The sequence below is a fragment of the Tasmannia lanceolata genome, unplaced genomic scaffold, assembly GCF_043159265.1.
Source record: "Tasmannia lanceolata isolate RefF3 unplaced genomic scaffold, GAP_Taslan_0.1 ptg000012l, whole genome shotgun sequence".
Lineage (NCBI taxonomy): Eukaryota > Viridiplantae > Streptophyta > Magnoliopsida > Canellales > Winteraceae > Tasmannia > Tasmannia lanceolata.
This window is the reverse complement of record NW_027518689.1, coordinates 4,573,606-4,594,100: the sequence shown is the minus strand read 5'-3', so window position 1 is coordinate 4,594,100 and position 20,495 is coordinate 4,573,606. Positions and strand designations below refer to the sequence as shown.

At 36.3% G+C, this 20,495-nt stretch overlaps 1 protein-coding gene and 1 pseudogene across 4 annotated transcripts; both read right to left on the bottom strand.

Moving 5' to 3' along the window:
- Positions 1-775: 775 nt before the first annotated feature.
- Positions 776-4,420, bottom strand: LOC143888481 (putative LRR receptor-like serine/threonine-protein kinase At3g47570 pseudogene; annotated as a pseudogene). The gene is made up of 2 exons (XR_013254604.1): positions 3,802-4,420; positions 776-1,238 (listed from the first exon to the last, which is right to left on the bottom strand). The product of XR_013254604.1 is annotated as a putative LRR receptor-like serine/threonine-protein kinase At3g47570 pseudogene (transcript).
- Positions 4,421-10,171: 5,751 nt separating this feature from the next.
- Positions 10,172-17,544, bottom strand: LOC143887576 (receptor kinase-like protein Xa21). Of its 3 annotated transcripts, none has more exons than XM_077391657.1 (3): positions 14,939-17,544; positions 14,591-14,800; positions 10,172-10,713 (listed from the first exon to the last, which is right to left on the bottom strand). In XM_077391657.1, the coding sequence occupies exons 1-3, from the start codon at positions 17,307-17,309 to the stop codon at positions 10,319-10,321; spliced, it is 2,976 nt and encodes a 991-aa protein (XP_077247772.1). In that variant the 5' UTR covers positions 17,310-17,544; the 3' UTR covers positions 10,172-10,318. The 3 variants fall into 3 exon arrangements, with proteins under 3 accessions (XP_077247772.1, XP_077247773.1, XP_077247771.1); XM_077391658.1 differs by having other exon boundaries at positions 14,591-14,713; XM_077391656.1 differs by having other exon boundaries at positions 14,591-17,544.
- Between the last annotated feature and the right edge of the window lie 2,951 nt (positions 17,545-20,495).

Below are 20,495 nucleotides of genomic sequence, written 5' to 3'. Positions count from 1 at the left end.
ATTTTCATGTGATTAGAGTAGAGTAGACGGTGGTGCTGTATCATTCACCCTTCCTAAAACGGGTTATTCTTCAGTAGTTCTAGGTTTTGTTCTTCCTTAAACTGGTTTTATATTATGCATCACGGAGTAATATAAAACGCCCTTTATTCCTCAAGATTAATTAATTGGTTTGTGCGTGATGAGTCGAATAACAGAAAAAAATCAGGGGGTTACCTAAAGGAAGGAAAAATCAAAGAGAAAGGAAAACAAAACCTAAAAAATTCAAAGGAGAGTAAAAAGGAAAAAAACAGGTGAGAGTGTGTCTCATCAAAATAGGCCTATCTCACTCCACACAAACTTGGAGAGAGGGTTTCTCCAAGACTGAATGTGAAGAAACACATTCATCACATACAAATTCAAAGGAAAGGAGAAAAATGGAGCATGAAGGATAAAGCCTTCTTCCACAAACTTATCTTTAATTTCCAACATGGTTCATAGCTACCTTGACTTAATTAATGGCCTGGTAATCATCTTCCTTAAATCTCCCATATGAACAAAAGATCCTTTGTGATGTTATTTTTAATTCATGATGGAATGATCAATGTATTGCATTGGATACCTTCACAATCAAGATTTGATAGTAATTTTGTATTAATAAGTGGAGAAAATATAGATATGAGAAAAAAGGAGTACTTGCAAGTGGCACCATTAACTACAACACATAATACACCATTAACTTACAAACACATCGAAGAAATAACATGCAAGATATTAATCTTTGTCCAAATTATTTTTTCCATAATATCTCAAAAATTACTAAGGTAAGATGAATCTTCACTGATAAATAAGGCCCTATTTCATCCTTCTCTGTGGATATATCCCAGCACCAAGATATATGTTTCTAATAGAACACATTTCCTTTACAATGTCTCACATCTCCATTCGTTCCCTCAGAGATTCTGCAGAACACACCACTCCAATCCTCACTAAATATTCCAAATACTCCTGCAAACGACGCATCTTATCATTGTAATTCTCAGCAATGTGTGTAGCTCTTTCTTCATCATCTTCCAAAAAGATTAACGGATCCAGAATCTCCATCACTCGATTAGGCAAAAACAACTGGACAAATTTGTGAAGACTTAGCCCATCCTTAAACATGTCATCTGTGCGGCACTTTCTAGTGAATAGCTCCAATAAAATAATCCCATAGCTATACACATCTCCGGTTGTGGACACATGACCACCTGCCCCATATTCTGCAATTCCACACATCTTTTACACTCTTTGTTGTGATAAAGGATATAAGATACCGGTTAGAAACTAGAAGTAAATATGAGGTTTGATTTTGAAAAAAAAGGTGGAAATTTTATCAAAGAGATGATAGATAATTGAATGATCTCTTCATATTTCGAAACCTAAGTTGCATGGAAAGAGTCTAGAATTTTTAGAGTAACACATAAGAAACGATTTAGCACAAAGAAAGAAAATATAGAAGTTATGTCCTATGTTGCATTAGTATAGGTACAAGTGTCAGAATCTGACATGGGTATCTAGTGTCAAATTTAGTACACCTCAAAAAGAATGATTTGTAAATTAGCGAAAATATTTTAATCAATTGTCAAATTTTAATATTTTTACATAATAATATTATCTTAACCAGTAACATATTTAAATTTTAATAAGTTAAGTAGATATAATGTTTTATTTCTTCTTAAGAAAATTACTAATAGGATGGGTAAAATTCAAAATGTGTGATAATTATAAAGTTGTGGCAGTAGCATCCAGAAAAAACAGAAAAGAGATAAAAGAGATATAGAACAGTCTTAGAGACTGTTGCAATTTGAGACGTACATGTCCCACATAGGTACTTCACCCATTTAGAAGAATCCATATAACATGGGTTTTGGCCAATCAAGTCATTTAAGTGATGAATAGCATTCCACTATGTATTACTCAAAACTATTAGCCAATTTTGGAACATGATAATTTCTTAACATGATTTTTTCATCTGAAACCAACCAAGTCTCAGTGATTGCACATGCAAAAGCACTACAAAAGTAGATCAAATTAAACCTCATACTAATTATAAGGTAAAAAATAAGTAGAAGTAGAAGGAAAGTGAAATGATGTCATTTTATAAGTACAAACAAAATAGTTGTAAATATCATCTTTGATTTCACTTTCATGTTGACTTGGGAGAGGCAGCTTAAAAGGCACTTGTTGAAAAATCCATTAAACACAAGGAAGTAGAGTGAATAGTGCAAGCCAACCAAACGTTTCTCGAAAAGGGACATGGCATCATTTTACCTTCCTTTCCAAGGGAAGCACTATTTCAGTCACAACAATATTCCAAAAGTCTCGTATTTGTTGTTAGTAATTATTTTTAGAAACCTCCTTGACTTATATTTATCGAACACCTTAAATTTAGGATAATTGGCAAAAGGAATTTAGGATAATTAGCATGATCATGTTTTCATAAAGAGGAAGACTCACATTGTTTTACACTTTCTAATGCGCTACTGAGAGATTTGTTTTAGAATTGTAACAACTTTTGATAGCTGGTTAAACAATAAAAACAAGGTGAGTTTGACCCATTAAAGGATGATTGTCCGGATATAAGTAGCCTTACCAAAATCACCAATCAATTGCCTAAATTTACTTTATTTCATTATTCTACCAATTCCTCCCTCTTTTCTCTTCCGAGGATTGCCAAAAATTCCTTGGATTAGACACATGCACTGCCTCCATGAAGAGTGGTGCATTTTGAGAGACATGCAAGGGGTGAGCCAATCCTAGAAGAAATGAGGTAATGCACCACTTATTACTCTAGGATCACCACATAGGAATTATCGGCCCTAAGTCCCGGACATGACTCTGTCTAGAACCATCTAACCAGGCTAGGAAAGTGTTGCTTGTCATGTGCTCAAGCCCTTTCGGAGAACCTAATTCATATTTCTTCCAAACCACGGTTCTTTGAAAAAAATCACCAAAAGTTGAAATTATTGACTAGGGATTAATAGAAACAACTATATACTAGAAAGAAAGCAAGGGTTCTGAGTGTGGGGAACCATCCTCCACTAAGGTCTAGAGGGAAGTGTAGGTCGTAGGCCACACAAAGAGGTTTCAACATAAGCGTTTTCGTTAGCCACATTAAAGACCCAAAAAATATACGGCAATGCAAATTAAACTTATAATCAATCATTTTAAAATATGACAATGCTACTATTTTATGTAACACAGATTAATTCATATTAAATGTAACACTATGGAGTTGCCACGTTCTAATACATGCTCATCTAAAAGAATAGGCCATGCTTTACAAAGGGTACGATATGTTAAAAAATATTTTAGACAGTTAATAATGATATTAGTAATTATCCAAATCTTAGGGTTATTTTTTGTTGAGAAACATTAGTCGTGGGTTTTTTGGAAATTTATTTACAAAATTTCTCATTATTTTCTAATAATATTAGATATTTTATTGAATAATTGAATAATTACTTCTCCGAATTTTTCCCAAAACTTTTTAACCATTTACATGATCAGCATTTTCTACATGACTATTTTGGATATAGAACTCATGGTATAGGTACGAAAAAGGCCGCCTATTATTAGAATGACATGTACAAGACTACTTTATGTAAAATAACATTCGTGTATACTCTGTCAATAAATATAGAAATGCTATCAAGTAATTTTTTTGGTTCAGGGGTGCTAATTTAGCCTTTGTTGCACTACATTATATACCTAATAAGTGAGAAATATTTTATAAAACTCATTGAGAATAGATTGGATGACAAAAATTGATAAAATTAGTACCTGGAGCAATGTACCCAATAGTTCCCTTTAATCCAGTTGTGCTGCTTTGATCTTCAGATGAGCTCTGAATGATTCTTGGATAAAACTTGGCTAACCCAAAATCACCCACATGAGCATTCATGTCTTCATCCAAAAAAATGTTGCTTGGCTTTAAATCACAATGAACAATCGGTGTATGGCAATGATGGTGAAGATAATCCAGCGCAGAAGCTATGTCAATTGCTATGTTTAATCTCTTAATGAAGTTTAAACTTCCTAATTGATGTTGCCCATCTAATTTTGAATGCAACCACTTCTCTAGACTCCCATTTGGCATGAACTCAAGCACGAGAGCTTTGAAATCATTACCTCCAAAATCGATGCTTGAACAAGAAGTTAAGATCTTCACAAGATTTTGATGACGAATGTTTCTCAATGCATTGCATTCAGCTATGAAACTCTTTGAAGCTCCCCTTAAGTGAAGGTCCAGTACTTTGACAGCAACAACATTTTTAATGCGACTGAGTATTCGCTTATACATTGATCCATAACTTCCTGTGCCTATCAAATTGGCTGAAGAGAACCAATTTGTTGCTTTAAAGAGCTCTGCATAAGAAACCTTTAAATGCTGACCCTCCATAGAAGATATGGAAGATGGTTACTTGCTTGACTTTCTTATCCAATAAAGAGAAGCAGGGACACACAATAAGAAAATCAAACATACAATTGCACTTGCTACTTGGATGATTACTCTAGAAACATGGGCTTTTCGTCGTCTGTCATTAGCTAGGACTAGGCATGTAGGCAACTTTAATTCTGGGATACCACCACAAAGATTATAATTTCCCACGACTGAAATTGCACGGGCATTCCAAAGACCCCTTGTTTTGGAACTTCACCCTCAAAATTATTAAAAGACAAGTTTAGAAATTGTAGAAACTTAAACCCCTCTAGATATTTTGGAATCTTCTCCCAGAAGTTATTGTATGAAAGATCAAGAGCTTGAATGGATGTTAATGTAGTCAAAACTGACACAACATCTCCTCGGAAGGCGTTACCCTGCATATAAAGTTCTCGCATGCTCTTACAATTTGCAAGAGTGCGTGGAATTTCACCTGACAATTTGTTCCCAGAAACATCCAATAGCTCTAGAATTTTCAAGTTACCCACTTCTGATGGGAGAGAGCCAGTAAAAAAAATGGGAGACAAAGAGAGTTCCATTGATAGCGAAGAAAGGCTAATAATTTGGTATCGTACATGTAAGGTTATTTCGAGAAAGGAGCAATCTTAAAAGTTTTGTACAGTTTGCAAGAGATAGAGGTATGCTTCCTTGCAGGTTGTTTAATACTAAATAGAGGTTGGTCAATTGAGTAATATTTCCAATATTGTATGGGATTTTCCCGGGCAAACTATTTTTTCCCAAGTAGAGTTCTTGTAAGTTCTGGAGCATCCCAATGGAAGTGGGAATAGAACCCGTGATGAAGGTTGAATATACCCAAATGTTGTAAATTGATGAGATCCCCAATCCGATTAGGGATGGTACCAGAAATTTGGTTTTCTCCTATTGACAACCAATAAAGGTGAGTTGAGAGATTGGCTATGTAGTTGGGAAATAGGTCAACAAAATGATTTCTCTGCATGCCCAACCAATTTAGGTTACTACAGTTGGTCAAAGAAGTGATAAATTTCAAGTCATCAGCTCTACCAAGGCCTAGGTAATTATAGCTCAACTCAAATCTGAGTAGATTCTTTGCCCATCCATTATTTTCAGGCACCGGTCCGCTCAACTGGTTCCCTCCCATTCCAAGCTATTCAAGACTTGAAACATTGGATAATGAATTTGGAATGTGTCCGGTAAATTGATTGCTTCCCAAAAGTAGATATCGGAGATTAGGAAGAAAGAATCCTATGTTGGGTGGAAGGGTTCCGTGTAACTGGTTTTCTGTCACGGCAAACCCCACAAGAGACGAGAGATTAATTTTAAAAAGAGGAAGGAACCGTACCGGATAATAAATTTGAAGAAAGGTTGATCCATTTCAAGTTATTAATTCGGGCCAGGTCATCTGGGATGTGTCCCATCAAACTATTTTCAAATAAATAGAGACTGGTGAGAGATGAAACGTTCCCTAGTTGAGGTGGAATGCTCCCTCTAAGGTGATTATGACGAAGAAACAACTAGGATAGCTTCGGTAGAGTGCTAAGTTGGATGGGAATTTTCCCTGTCAACTCATTGTAACTCAAATCGATGACTCTGAGGTCCCTACAATGGGTGAGATTGGATGGAATTTCCCCTCGCAAGGAATTATAGCTCATATTAAGATGTTGCAGTCTAAATAGACGGCCAATATCTTGGGATATTTGGCCATTGAAGCTGTTTTCTTGGAGGTGGATTTCCCTAAGAAAGGTGAGGTTGGATATGGCAGGAGATAGAGTACCCACCAAGTTCTGCCCACTAAGCAAGTTCTGCCCACTAAGGTTCAATACAGTGACCCTTTGATGCCTCCAACCGCACGTGACTCCATTCCACTGGCAGAAATGGAGAGTATGATTCCATGACGTTAAGGCTCCAAGAGGATCACTGCTTATCCCATCCTTAAAAGCGAACAGAGCCATTCGATCAGTTTCGTTTCCTAGTAAGGTGGTGGTGGTTGCAGAATTCGAATGTACTACGTTCATGGCAAGGAAGAGAGATTTACAGAGAAGACAAATGACCAAAGCACACTAAGAAGACTCATACCTGGTAGCTCCATCCTCATTAAAGCTCTTCTTCTGCTGAACAAATACAAGATTTTTTCTTGTCTCCTAATTTTATTTCATCTCACTAAACCTTTAAATAGAAAGAAATGATGGTGCATTTATTGCCAATTTCATTTTATCTTTCTTTTTTTTCTTAACTCGAGTAATTTTGATCTTGTGGAATTTGGACTGCAAATTTCCATGTCTACGATTTGGTTTTTTTCCCTTCAATGTCTCCACTCCTAATTTCCAAGTCTACCATTTGATTTTATTTTTTTCCCTTCGAAGTGGTCCACAAAAGATTCACCTTACAAAGAAATTTTTGTAATCATAATTCCACTCCAACAAATTTCCTGTACGTGAGCTGAAAGGCATTTAGTGTAGACAATCTTCATGGCTTGTGGAATTTGGACTCCCAAACTTCCAAGTCTACAATTTGGTTTTTTAGCCACACCTTACAAATAAATTTGTGAACTCCTAATTCCATTTCAAAAAATTTCTTCCAAGTGAACTGTATGGCGATTCTTGTAGAGCATCGTCTTTGTCCTGTTATGTGGAATTTGGCCTCCTATTTTCCAAGTCTACGATTTGGTTTTTTCCCCCTAGAGGGGGTCCACAAAAGCCACACGTACAAATAAATTTCTTGACTCATAATTCCTCTCCAAAATATTTCCTGAAGAAAAAAATTGCCTGAGAAAAAATGAAGATACGAACAAAATTTCTTTATTTGTTGTTTGTTCTTATCAAGTGGGATAAGATAAAAAGATAAGAAATTAAAGATAATATCAAACAACAACAGCCAATAGGAGGAATGAAGAGATTTTAAAGGTCACACAACTAACAATCTCTCACTTGTCCTTAAAAAAAATTAAAATCAAAACAAATAGATAGACCTAAGTGTTTTGATGGCATGTGCCCCATATTAAAGTATTTATAAAATAAGATTTTCAAAAACAAAATTATCAGGAATTATTATCAAGATCAACTTATTATGTGAACTCATGCCACACATACTGTAAACTCCTACCTCAGTTCATATTTGAACTCCGTCCATCAGCGTAGTATAAACATCTTTACGGTGTACCTATGTGGGTTGAACCTATATTCTCTTCGTATACTTTGTTCGTTGTTGCTTGGATTCGCCAGATTTGTATAAGAGGAGAAGAAGAAAATAAAATATGTAAGAAATCTCACATATGCTATGTCTAGCAAAAACGTAATGATGCGAATATTATTTTCACCACCAAAGAACACCATCATCCATCTCTCTTCTTACATTTTCAAAGACCGTTTGGATACGAAAATTTTAGAATCCATGATTTCTTCAAAATTGAAGCTCAGAGACAAGAGAAGAAGCGGACTAGCCGCCGGTTTTTACTCGTTTTTTACTTCTCACCCTTCTTTCCGTCAGCAAGAGAGCAGCAGATCCTCCCATATTACCAGGTTTTAGAAATCTTAGGACCCAGGAGAGATTTTTAAAACCTGAATTTCTCACTTAAAATCCCAGAAACGCTGCCAGGACAGCATGCAGCAGCCTGATCATGATCCCTCTTTTACACTGTTCTCAAACTAAAAACCTGGATTCTAAAATCCGTGTATCCAAACGACCCCTAAGAGATAGCTTCCAAATAGGAAAGGCAAGCTATCCAAACAACTAAAGCTAGCTACAAAATTGGAAAAGATAAGAAATAGCTAAGTTTATAAAAAAAACTTTCCCATATCCAAATCTTTCATATTTGCAACTACTAACTTTATGAATGTTGCTGCCCTTGCGTAGGAATGTTGAATCTGCCAAAAAATATACCTTATTCCTCATGATTTTGTTTCTGATTTTCACGTTTGTAAAACTTTCATAATATATATCCTCAAAATCTGTTGCTAATTTTTTGGATTGCATCTAAGACATTCCAAAACCGGCCCATTACATATAAGTCACTCATATTATTCCTATACTTCCGCATTCCCCATTACATATTTCCATTAGTTTCAAGAAGGGACAAAGCCAGGAATTTGCTCCAAGGGGCAGAGGAGAGTTGTTATACAATAATCAATACATCAATCGAATTTGATTGTCCAAACGAGATAGTGAAAACGTGTCATGTACTAATGTGATTTATGCAAAACTTGTCCCTCAAAAGAACTTCTCCATGGTAGCCATTTTTAAAGGTGTTATCTCTGTTTCTGTTTACAATTAGACTAGGTTAATCCTCGCTCTGATACCAACTAATGCAACGGATTGAACGTAAAGTTTGTGATTGGTATATAGTAAGAAGATAAGTACTAGGATCCACTAGAGAAGGAAAGAAATAGATAGAAAATGTCTCTTGATTCATGAAAACACTCATAACATGTTTAACAAACTAATAAAATCTAAGGAATGTAATGATAAATTTCTTCAAAATCATTACATTTCTACTCTTTTACATATAAATGCCATCATCATTAGGAAGAGACAAATAGAACGGAGTAATGCTAGGAAAATACAGATGGAATCACATGGAAAAAAGATAATTTTGGTTTGGCATCTTCCATTTGCAATGCCTCCCTGGGATGCAAACATGCTTTTGAGCATGACTATTGATACATAAAAATTAAAAAAGCTCATCCTCAAAGAAATGGAAGGCATGGAAGGAAGTAGATTCTGGCTTAAGGAGGTAAGTTCCTTAGGATTCCTGATAAGGATTTGAATATAGAATTACACCTAAAAAATAGTGTCAGGTGGACATGGTTTCAAACTCCAATTGAAGAGCTTTTGTTTTCATCAAAACACTATCATGCAAATGGAAGTGGAAGTGGGAGAGTGAGGCAAAACAAACTATAAATGGCTTTTGTCTTTTGTTACCTACTGATTGTTTTTACTTCTCTTATAGTTTGACAGAGAACCCACCTACCTCAAATCTCAAATCTGAAATCTGAAATCTCAATTAATCACCCCTCAATGGATTGGATTTGAAATCTTTTTTCTTATTTTCATGTGGTTAGAGTAGAGTAGAAGGTGGTGCTGTAACATTCACCCTTCCTAAAACAGGGTGTTCTTCACCGATCTTTTAAGAGAATAGTTCCATACTTTATTCTTTCTAAAACAGGTTTTATAAAACACCCCTTATTCCTCGGAATTAATTGGTTTGTGCGTGATGAGTTCAATAATGGAAAAAATCAGTGGGTCACCAAGACTGAATGTGAACAAACACATTCATCAATTTCAAAGGAGAATAAAAAGGAGAAAAAATAACAGAGAGGGTTTCTCATCAAATTTGAGAAGCTCAGCGTCATGGTGAGAAGCCAAGGCTTCTCATCAAATTTCAGAAAATCCATGGCTATCTCACTCTACACCAACTTGGAGAGAGGGTTTCTTCCAGACTGATTGTGAAGTAACACATTCATCACATACAAATTCAAATGAAAGGAGAAAAAGGGAGAATGAAGAACAAAGCCTTTTTCCACAAACTTATCTATAATTTCCAACACAGTTCATAGCTACCATGATTTAATTAATGGCCTAGTAATCATCATCCATAAATCTCCCATAGGATAAAAAGATCCTTTGTGATGTTATTTGTAATTCATGATGGAATGATCAGTGTATTGCAATGGAAACCTTCACACTCAAGATTTGATAATAATTTTTTAGTAATAGTTGGAGAAAATATAGATATGAGAAAAAAGTACTACCTCCAAGTGGCACCACTAACCACATCACATATAATATAACATTAACTTACAAACACATAGCAGAAACCACATGTAAGATAGTTATCTTTGTCCAAGTGGGAAACAAAAGTGGATGTAGCAGTGAATTTCATCATTCTCTTTGAATCCCAGCACCAAGATATATGTTTCTAATAGAACACATTTCCTTTACAACGCCTCCCATCTCCATTCGTTCTCTCGGAGATTCTGCAGAACACACCCCTCCAATCCGCACTAAAGATACCAAACACTCCTGCAAACGACGCATCTTATCATTGTAATTCTCAGCAGTGTCTGTAGCTCTTTCTTCATCATCATCTAAAAGAATTAATGGGTCCAGAATCTCCATCACTCGATCAGGGAAAGACAACTGGACAAATTTGCGAAGACTTAGGCCATCCTTAAACATGTCATCTGTGGGGCGCTTTCCAGTGAATATCTCCAATAAAAGAATCCCATAGCTATACACATCTCCGGTTGTGGACACATGACCACCTACCCCATATTCTGCAATTCCACACATCTTTTACACGTTTTGTTGTGATAAAGGATATACGATACCAGTTAGAAACTAAAAGTAAATATGAGGTTGATTTTGAAAAAAGGTGAAAATTTTATCAAAGAGATGATAGATAATTGAATGATCTCTTCACATTTATAAACCTAAGTTGCATGGAAAGAGTCCAGAATTTTTACATAAACACATAAAAAATGATTTAGCACAATAAAATAAAATATAGAAGTTATGTCCTATGTTGCATTAGTATAGGTAAGAGTGTCAGAATCTGACATGGGTATCTAGTGTCAAATTCAGCAAACCTAAAAAAGAATGATTTGTAGATTCGCCAGAATATTTTAATCAATTGTCAAATTTTAGGCTTTTTACAAAATAATATTATTTTAACTAGTAACATATTTAAATTTTAATAAGTTAAGCAGATATAATATTTTGTTTTTTAAAGAAAATTATTAATAGGATGGGTAAAATTCAAAATATGTGATAATTATAAGGGATTTGCCGGCGTCCATCACGTAGCGTCCATCGTATATGGTCTGTTGCATGTCAGATGAGCCACCTCATGAATGAAGACAAAAGCTGCTGTAAAGTGAGCCTGTGTGGCTGATCTGACATGCAACAGACCATCTGCAATGAACGCTACGCGATGGACGCTAGCAAATCCCTAATTATAAAGTTGTGGCAGTAGCATCTAGTAAAACAGAAAATAGATAAAAGAGATCTAGAACTGTCATAGAGACTCGTGCAATTTGAGAGGTACGTGTCCCACACGGTACTTCACCCATTTAGAAGAATCAATATAACATGGGTTTCGGCCAATCAAGTCACGTAAGTGATGAATAATATTCTACCATGTATTACTCAAAAATGCTAGCCAATTTTGGACCATGATAATTTCTCAACATGATTTTTTCATCTGAAACCAACCAAGTCTGAGTGATTACACATGCAAAAGCACTACAAAAGCAGATTAAATTTAATTTCATACTACTTATAAGGTAAAAAATAAGTAGAAGTAGAAGGAAAGTGAAATGATGTCATTTTTAAGTACAAACAAAATAGTTGTAAATGTCAAATCTTTAATTTCACTTTCATGTTGACTTGGGAGAGGCAACTTAAAAGGCAACTGTTGAAAAATCCGTTAAACCGAAGGAAGTAGAGTGAATAGTGCACGCCAACCAAACGTGTCTCGGAAAGGGAAATGGCGTCATTTTACCTTCCTTTCCAAGAGAAACACTATTTCAGCCACAACATTAATCCAAAAGTATCGTATTTATTATTAGGAATTATTAGAAGGGTTTGGTTAACGAGTGCCCCCGGGGCACTTGTTAAGGTGCATTGAAAAGGTAAATCTACACATTGTTTGAGAAAAAGACTCAAAAGCCATGTAAAACTCTTAATCCCTTTGTAAATTTATTGCAAATTTACCTTCTCAATGCACCTTAACGAGTGCCCCCGGGGCATTTGTTAACAAAACCCTTATTACAAACATCCTTGACCTATATTTCTCAAACACCTTAAATTTAGGACAATTGGGAAAAGAAACTTAGGATAATTACCAAAAGGCTACAATTATTCTCATGACCATGTTTTCATTATGAGGAAGACTCACATTGTTTTACACTTTTTAATGGGCTACTGAGAGTTTTGTTTGGAATTGTAACAACCTTTGATAGCTGGTTAAACAATAATCATTCCTTGGATTTGCCTACATGTTACTCATGCCCTGCCCTAGCCTCCACATTCCTGGTTCTAGATTTTCCATATATCACGTATCACAACTGTATATATTCCTCCCACTTTTCTCTTCCGATTGAGGATTGCCAAAAATTCATTCCTTGGATCACACACACAAACACACACACACACACCACATTCTTACGATCTTAGAAGGAATGAGGTAATGTACCAATTATTACCCTAGGATCACCAAATAGGGATTATGGGCCCTAAGTCCCGGACATGACTCCATATAGAACCATCTAACCAGACTAGGAAAGTGTTGCTTGTCATGTGCTCAAGCTCTTTTGGAGAACATAATTCATCTTTCTGCCAAACCACTTTTCTTTGAAAAAAATCACCAAAAGTTGAGATGCTTGACTAGGGATTAATAGAAACAACTATTTATTAGAAAGAAAGCAAGCGTTCTGAGTGTGGGAACCATCCTCCACTAACATCTAGAGGGAAGTGTGTGCACCTTCAGCAGCTGGCGTGGAGTGAACTTGTGATGAGCCAATTGGGATCTTTGGCGGCAATCATTAATCTGGAAATCCTTGTAAGGCCGATGCCAGAAAGTGGCTATTTGACTCCCACCCTTCGTCCAAAATTGAAGGATGAAAACAACTACCTAACTCTATGGGTTTTTTTTAAAATTGACATTGTATTAATAGTCAAAAGTATTGGGCAGGGACAAGAAGTCCCACACATGACATAAAAGTGGTCCGCAGACCCATTACAAAGCCTTTTAGATAGGTGAGATAATCGGCAACACGACTAACATGGACTCTCGAAGGACTCCTTCCTTTGCTAGAATGCCCGCCACCTCATTAGCTAACCTCCTACATTGCTCAATCCTTGGCTCCAATAATCTTATTAGGTACAAAATCTCCACAATTAATGCAGTAACCACAAAATCTACTGATGCAGTAACCACAAAATATACAGATGCAAGAGGAAACAGGGTGTTATGCCTTCATGGATGAGTGGTTGCTAAATGTTCGGCTTTGTCACACTCCACAGAGTGTTATACCTTCGTTCAAGGGTGGTTGCCGATCGCCAGCCTAGACAATCTTGGCAAATGGTTCACCCAATCTTTGAAATGGCAAAGGGGTTGCACACATGGTGTCAGGCTGTGGCAATGGGAACTTCTTCCTAACCGGTTTGGAGCCAAATTTTGTTCATGGAAATGACACCCAGCAGTAGTGGGATCCAATAATAGAACAGGGGCTCGTCCGATTGGCCAACTCCACGGCGTTTTTGTCCTTTTTGAAAAGTTGGGTAGTTTTGAAAAAAGCCACTTTTCATGGTACTTTTGCTTCTTTCATTGGAATATATTTTCTCTCATGGGTCTTCGGGGTGTTTTACTGCTCTAGCTCATTTGAGAAGCACGATTTGATTCATCATTGGAGTGTTGGGTCGCAGTAGGTCATATGACACACAAAATGAGGTATCAACATAAGCTTTTTCATTAGCCACACTAAAGACCCAAAAAATAAAAGGTAATAAGAATTAAACTTATAATCATTCATTTTATAATATGAATATGCTATTATTTTACGTAACACATATTAGTTCATATTAAATGTAACTCTATGGAGATGCCACGTTCTAATACATGCTCTTCTAAAAGAATAGGCCATGCTTTACAAAGGGTACGATATGTTAAAAAGTATTTTAGACAATTAATTGTGATATTAGTAATTACCCAAATCTTAGGGTTAGTTTTTGTAGAGAAACATTAGTCATGGGTTTTTTCTGGAAATTTATTTACAAAATTTCTCATTATTTTCTAATAACATTAGAGATTTTATTGAATAATTGAATAATTACTTCTCTGAATTTTTTCGAAATTATAACTTTTTAACCATTTACATGATTAGCATTTTCTACACAAGTATTTGCATAAACTCATGGTCATTGGTACTAAAAAGGCCGCCTATTATTCGGGTGACATGTACGAGACCATTTGATGTAAAATAACATTCCATATACTCTGTCAATAAATATAGAAATGCTATCAAGTAATTTTTTTGGTTCAAGATGCTAATTTAGCCTTTGTTGTGCTACATTATATACCTAATAAGTGAGAAATATTTTATAAAACTCACTGAAAATATACTGGATGAAGAAAATTGATGAAAATGTTACCTGGAGCAATGTACCCAATAGTTCCCTTCAATCCAATTGTGCTGCTTTGATCTTCATATGAGTTATGAAAGATTCTTGGATAAAACTTGGCTAATCCAAAATCACCCACATGAGCATTCATGTCTTCATCCAGAAAAATGTTGCTGGGCTTTAGATCACAATGAGCGATTGGTGTATGGCAATGATGGTGAAGATAATCCAACGCAGAAGCTACATCAATTGCTATGTTTAATCTCTTAATGAAATTTAAAGTTCTGAATTGAAGTTGCCCATCTAATTTTGAATGCAACCACTTTTCTAGACTCATGTTTGGCATGAACTCAAACACCAGAGCTTTGAAATCGTTACCTCCAAAGTCCATGCTTGAACAAGAAGTTAAGATCTTCACAAGATTTCGGTGACGAATGTTTCTCAATGCGTTGCATTCAGCTACGAAACTCTTTGAAGCTTCCCTTAAGTGAAGGTTGAGTACTTTGATAGCAACAACATTTTCAATGTGCCCGAGGATTCCCTTGTACACTGATCCATAACTTCCTGCTCCTATCAAATTGGCTGAAGAGAACCCATCTGTTGCTTTAAAGAGCTCTGCATAAGAAACCTTTAAATGCTGACCCACGATAGAAGATATGGAAGATGGTTTCTTGCTTGACTTTCTTATCCAGTAGAGAGAAGCAGCCACACACAATAAGAAAATCAAACATACAACTGCACTTACTACTAGGATGATTACTCTAGAAGCATGGGCTTTTCCTCGTCTGTCATTAGCTAGCACTGGGCATGTAGGCAACTTTAATTCAGGGATACCACCACAAACATTATCATTTCCCATTACTGAAATTGCACTAGCATTTCCATAGACACCATGTTTTGGTACTTCACCCTCAAAATTATTGAAAGACAAGTTTAGATATTGTAGAAACCTAAACCTCTCTAGATATTTTGGAATCTTCCTTGAGAAGTTATTGCTTGAAAGATCAAGGAATTCAATGGATGTTAATGTAGTAAAAACTGATGAAACATCTCCTCGGAAGGCGTTACCCTGCATATAAAGTTCTCGCATGCTCTTACAATTTGCAAGAGTTCTTGGGATTTCACCTGACAATTTGTTCTGAGAAACATCCAATAGCTCTAGACTTTTCAAGTTACCCACTTCTGATGGGAGGGAGCCAGTAAAAAAATTTTGAGACAAATCGAGTTGTATTGATAGCGAAGAAAGGCCAATAATTTGTTTTGGTATTGTACCACGAAGGTTATTTCGAAAAAGCCTCAATTGTAAAAGTTTTGTACAATTTGCAAGAGATAGAGGAATGCTTCCTTGCAGGTTGTTATATCCTAAATCGAGGCCGATCAATTGAGTAATATTTCCAATATTGTATGGGATTTTCCCGGACAAATTATTATTTCTCAAGGAGAGTTGTTGTAAGTTCTGGAGCATCCCAATTGAAGTGGGAATAGAACCCGTGATGAAGGTTGAATATATACCCAAAGCTTTTAAGTTGATGAGATTCCCGATCTGACTAGGGATGTTACCAGAAATTTGGTTTTGTCCTATTGACAACCAATAAAGGTGAGTTGAGAGATTGGCTATGGAGTTGGGAAATAGGCCAACAAAATGATTTCTCTGTATGTACAACTCATTTAGATTGCTAGAGTTGGTCAAAGAAGTGATAAATTTCAGGTCATCATCTCTACCAAGGCCAAGGTAATTATTGCTCAAGTCAAATCTTAATAGATTCTTTCCCCATCCAATATTTTCAGGCACCGGTCCGCTAAACTGGTTCCCTCCCATGACAAGACATTCAAGACTTGAAGCATTGGATAGTGAATTTGGAATGTGTCCGGTAAATTGATTGCCTGCTAAATGTAGATATTGGAGTTTAGGAAGAGAGAATCCTATGTTGCGTGGAAGGGTTCCGTGTAACTGGTTATTTGTCACTTCAAACTGCTCAATAACCGAGAGATTATTATAAAAAGAGGAAGGAACCGTACCAGATAATAAATTTGTACAAAGGGCGATCCCTTTCAAGTTATTAATTCGTGCCAGGTCATCTGGTATGTGTCCCACCAAGCTATTTCCAGCTAAAAAGAGATAAATGAGAGATGAAACATTCGCCAGTTGAGGTGGGATGCTTCCTGTAAGAAGATTAGGACCTAGAAACAACAATAAGAGCTTGGGTAGAGTGCTCAATTGGATGGGAATTTTCCCTGTCAACTCATTGAAACCCAATCCGATGACTCCGAGGTCCCTACAGTGGGTGAGATTGGATGGAATTTCCCCTCGCAAGGAATTATAGCTCATATTAAGATGTCGCAGTCTAAATAGACGGCCAATATCTTGGGATATTTGGCCATTCAAGCAGTTTCTTTGGAGGTAGATTTCTCTAAGAAAGGTGAGGTTGGATATGGCAGGAGATAGAGTACCCACCAAGTTCTTCCCACTAAGGTTCAATACAGTGACCCTTTGATGCCTCCGACTGCACGTGACTCCGTTCCACTGGCAGAAATGGAGAGTATGGTTCCATGATGACAAGGCTCCAAGAGGATCACTTTTTATCTCATCCTTGAAGGAGAGCAGAGCCATTCGATCAGTTTCGTTTCCTAGTAAAGTGGTGGTGGTTGCAGAATTCGAATGTACTACGTTCATGGCATGGAAGAGATTTACATAGAAGATAAAGGACAAAAGCACACTAAGACTCATACCTGGTAACTCCATCCTCATTGAAGCTCTTCTTGTGCTGAGCAAAGACAATATTTTATTTATTTTTTGTCTCCCAATTTCATTTGATCACACTCGACCTTTATACAGAACAAAATGTTGATGCATTTACTAACAACTACATTTTATCTAACGTTTTTTTTCTTTTCATTGAATTTGGAGTACTCCTAATTTCCATGTACATGTATTCACGATGTGTGACACACTATTCACATGAACGGGCGATGGAGTCATCTATTGACTTGAGCTCATCAATTCATTCATTTATTAGGTCTTTAGATTAGATATCAGCCCAGAGCTTTCAGCCCAGTTGGTGTTGGAACTCATCAATTCATTCATTTATTAGGTCTTTAGATTAGATATCAGCCCAGAGCTTTCAGCCCAGTTGGTGCTGGATTTTTTAGAATCAATTTTGCATTCAAAACTGATTACTGGACTGAAATTACATTTTATTATGAGTCACATTATCAGTTTTATCAGTTTGAGTCACATTATCAGTTTGAGTCAGTTTGAGTCACATTATCAGTTTGACTAAAGATCTATTTCAAAAATCTATTCACATTATACGTTTGAGTCACATTGCGGGGCCTGGGGAGGGCTAGACGTACGCAGCCTTACCCCTACTTTGCAGAGAGGATGTTTCCGTGACTCGAACCTGTGACCACCAGGTCACAATAGAGCAACCTTACCGTTGCACCAAGGCTTCGTCTCGACTAAAAATCAATGCTAAAAATCCAAAACAAAAATGGGCTTAGAATATTCCATTGCTAACCATTTCTAGTGAACGAGAGTTTGCATACGTATCAGCAGACTGTCCAAACGGATTGTAGAGTATTGGTTTTACTAGCTAAGGACCTATTGGTTTTGGGTTTTTAGAATTGATTTTTAGTCGAAATTGACTATATCGATTCTCAGAATCCAAACGAACAGGGAAAGCGAAATGAATCATATGAAAGGGAAAACGATTTTAGGCAAGGCGTGGGCGAATTTATCGTTGAAAGGGGCAACTTTATCAGCTCCCATCGAAGGCAAAAAAGTAGTAATTGGTGTTTGAGATTTTAAAATAAAAGTGGTGCTGAAAATAAAAAGGTTTTAGTATTTTAGAAAAGAGGTGGTTTTCAAAATATAAGAAAAAGATGAGATTTGCAGAGGATAAATGACCAAAACATACAAACAGTCAAATATAAGAAAGCCTCACCTATCAATGAAAATTACTACACATGGTGATTGGGACTAGTCACTTGGAGACTTCATCAGTTTATTTATTGGGTCTTCTCGCGCATTTATTGGATGTGTGGAGGAATGTGTGTATATGGGAATCTACAAAGATACACAGTTATTAGAAGACCCCCTCTAGTGTGTGTTCATCCTTAAAGCCAATCTTTCAAATGGGACCTAAATACTAAGAGAACATCCGGTTTGACTGATTCAAGGATGTGGCATTACACTTTCCAATCGTGAGAAGGTGGATGATAACCACCTGGACAATGGAGGACCTGAGAATAAGGGAACCCATCATGGGTAGTTACAAAAAAAGTTCCCTCCAAGAGAATGTGGGGTAATGTAGAACGGTTAACAGAATAAAGCTATATAAGGAGACGTTTGTCTCCCAATTTCATTTGATCACACTCGACCTTTATACAGAACAAAATGTTGATGCATTTACTAACAACTACATTTTATCTAACGTTTTTTTCTTTTCATTGAATTTGGAGTACTCCTAATTTCCATGCACATGTATTCACGATGTGCGACACACTAGTCACATGAACGGGCGATGGAGTCATCTATTGACTTGACCTCATCAATTCATTCATTTATTAGGTCTTTAGATTAGATATCAGCCCAGAGCTTTCAGCCCAGTTGGTGTTAGAACTCATCAATTCATTCATTTATTAGGTCTTTAGATTAGATATCAGCCTAGAGCTTTCAGCCCAGTTGGTGTTGGATTTTTTAGAATCAATTTTGCATTCAAAACTGATTACTGGACTGAAATTACATTTTATTTTGAGTCACATTATCAGTTTTGGACTAAAAATCTATTTTAAAAATCTATTCACATTATCAGTTTGAGTTACATTGCGGGGCCTGGGGAGGGCTAGACGTATGCAGCCTTACCCCTACTTTGCAGAGAGGATGTTTCCGTGACTCGAACCTGTGACCACCAGGTCACAATAGAGCAACCTTACCGTTGCACCAAGGCTTCGTCTTGACTAAAAATCAATGCTAAAAATCCAAAACAAAAATGGGCTTAGAATATTCCATTGCTAACCATTTCTAGTGAACGAGAGTTTGCATACGTATCAGCAGACTGTCCAAACGGATTGTAGAGTATTGGTTTTACTAGCTAAGGACCTATTGGTTTTGGGTTTTTAGAATTGATTTTTAGTCGAAAACTGATTATATCGATTCTCAGAATCCAAACGAACAGGGAAAGCGAAATGAATCATATGAAAGGGAAAACGATTTTAGGCAAGGCGTAGGCGAATTTATCGTTGAAAGGGGCAACTTTATCAGCTCCCATCGAAGGCAAAAAAGTAGTAATTGGTGTTTGAGATTTTAAAATAAAAGTGGTGCTGAAAATAAAAAGGTTTTAATATTTTAGAAAAGAGGTGGTTTTCAAAATATAAGAAAGAGATGAGATTTGCAGAGGATAAATGACCAAAACATACAAAGAGTCAAATATAAGAAAGCCTCACCTATCAATGAAAATTACTACACATGGTGATAAATGACCAAAACATACAAAGAGTCACTTGGATTGTGTTGGCCATCAATTGACTTGACTTCATCACTTTATTTATTAGGTCTTCTCGCGCAAAACTTTTGGCCCTCTTTGTTTTGGATTTTTAGAATCAATTTTGATTTCAAAACTGATTATTGGAGGCAAATTGTGTTTAGTTTTGAGTCCAATGATCTGTTTTCGACTCAAAATCTATTCACAAAATCCAAAACAAAAACGGGTTTAGAAAATTTCATGACTAACCATTTGTAGTTGTTTACACTCATTTTTACTTTAGTCGGTCATTAGTTATCAAGTGCCAGCTCAACTGGACTGGGTCAACAAAGTATATGCCATGCTGGCATTTATTGGACGTGTGGAGGAATGTGTGTATATGGGAATCTAGAAAGATACACAGTTATTAGAAGACCCCCTCTAGTGTGTGTTCATACTTAAAGCCAATCTTT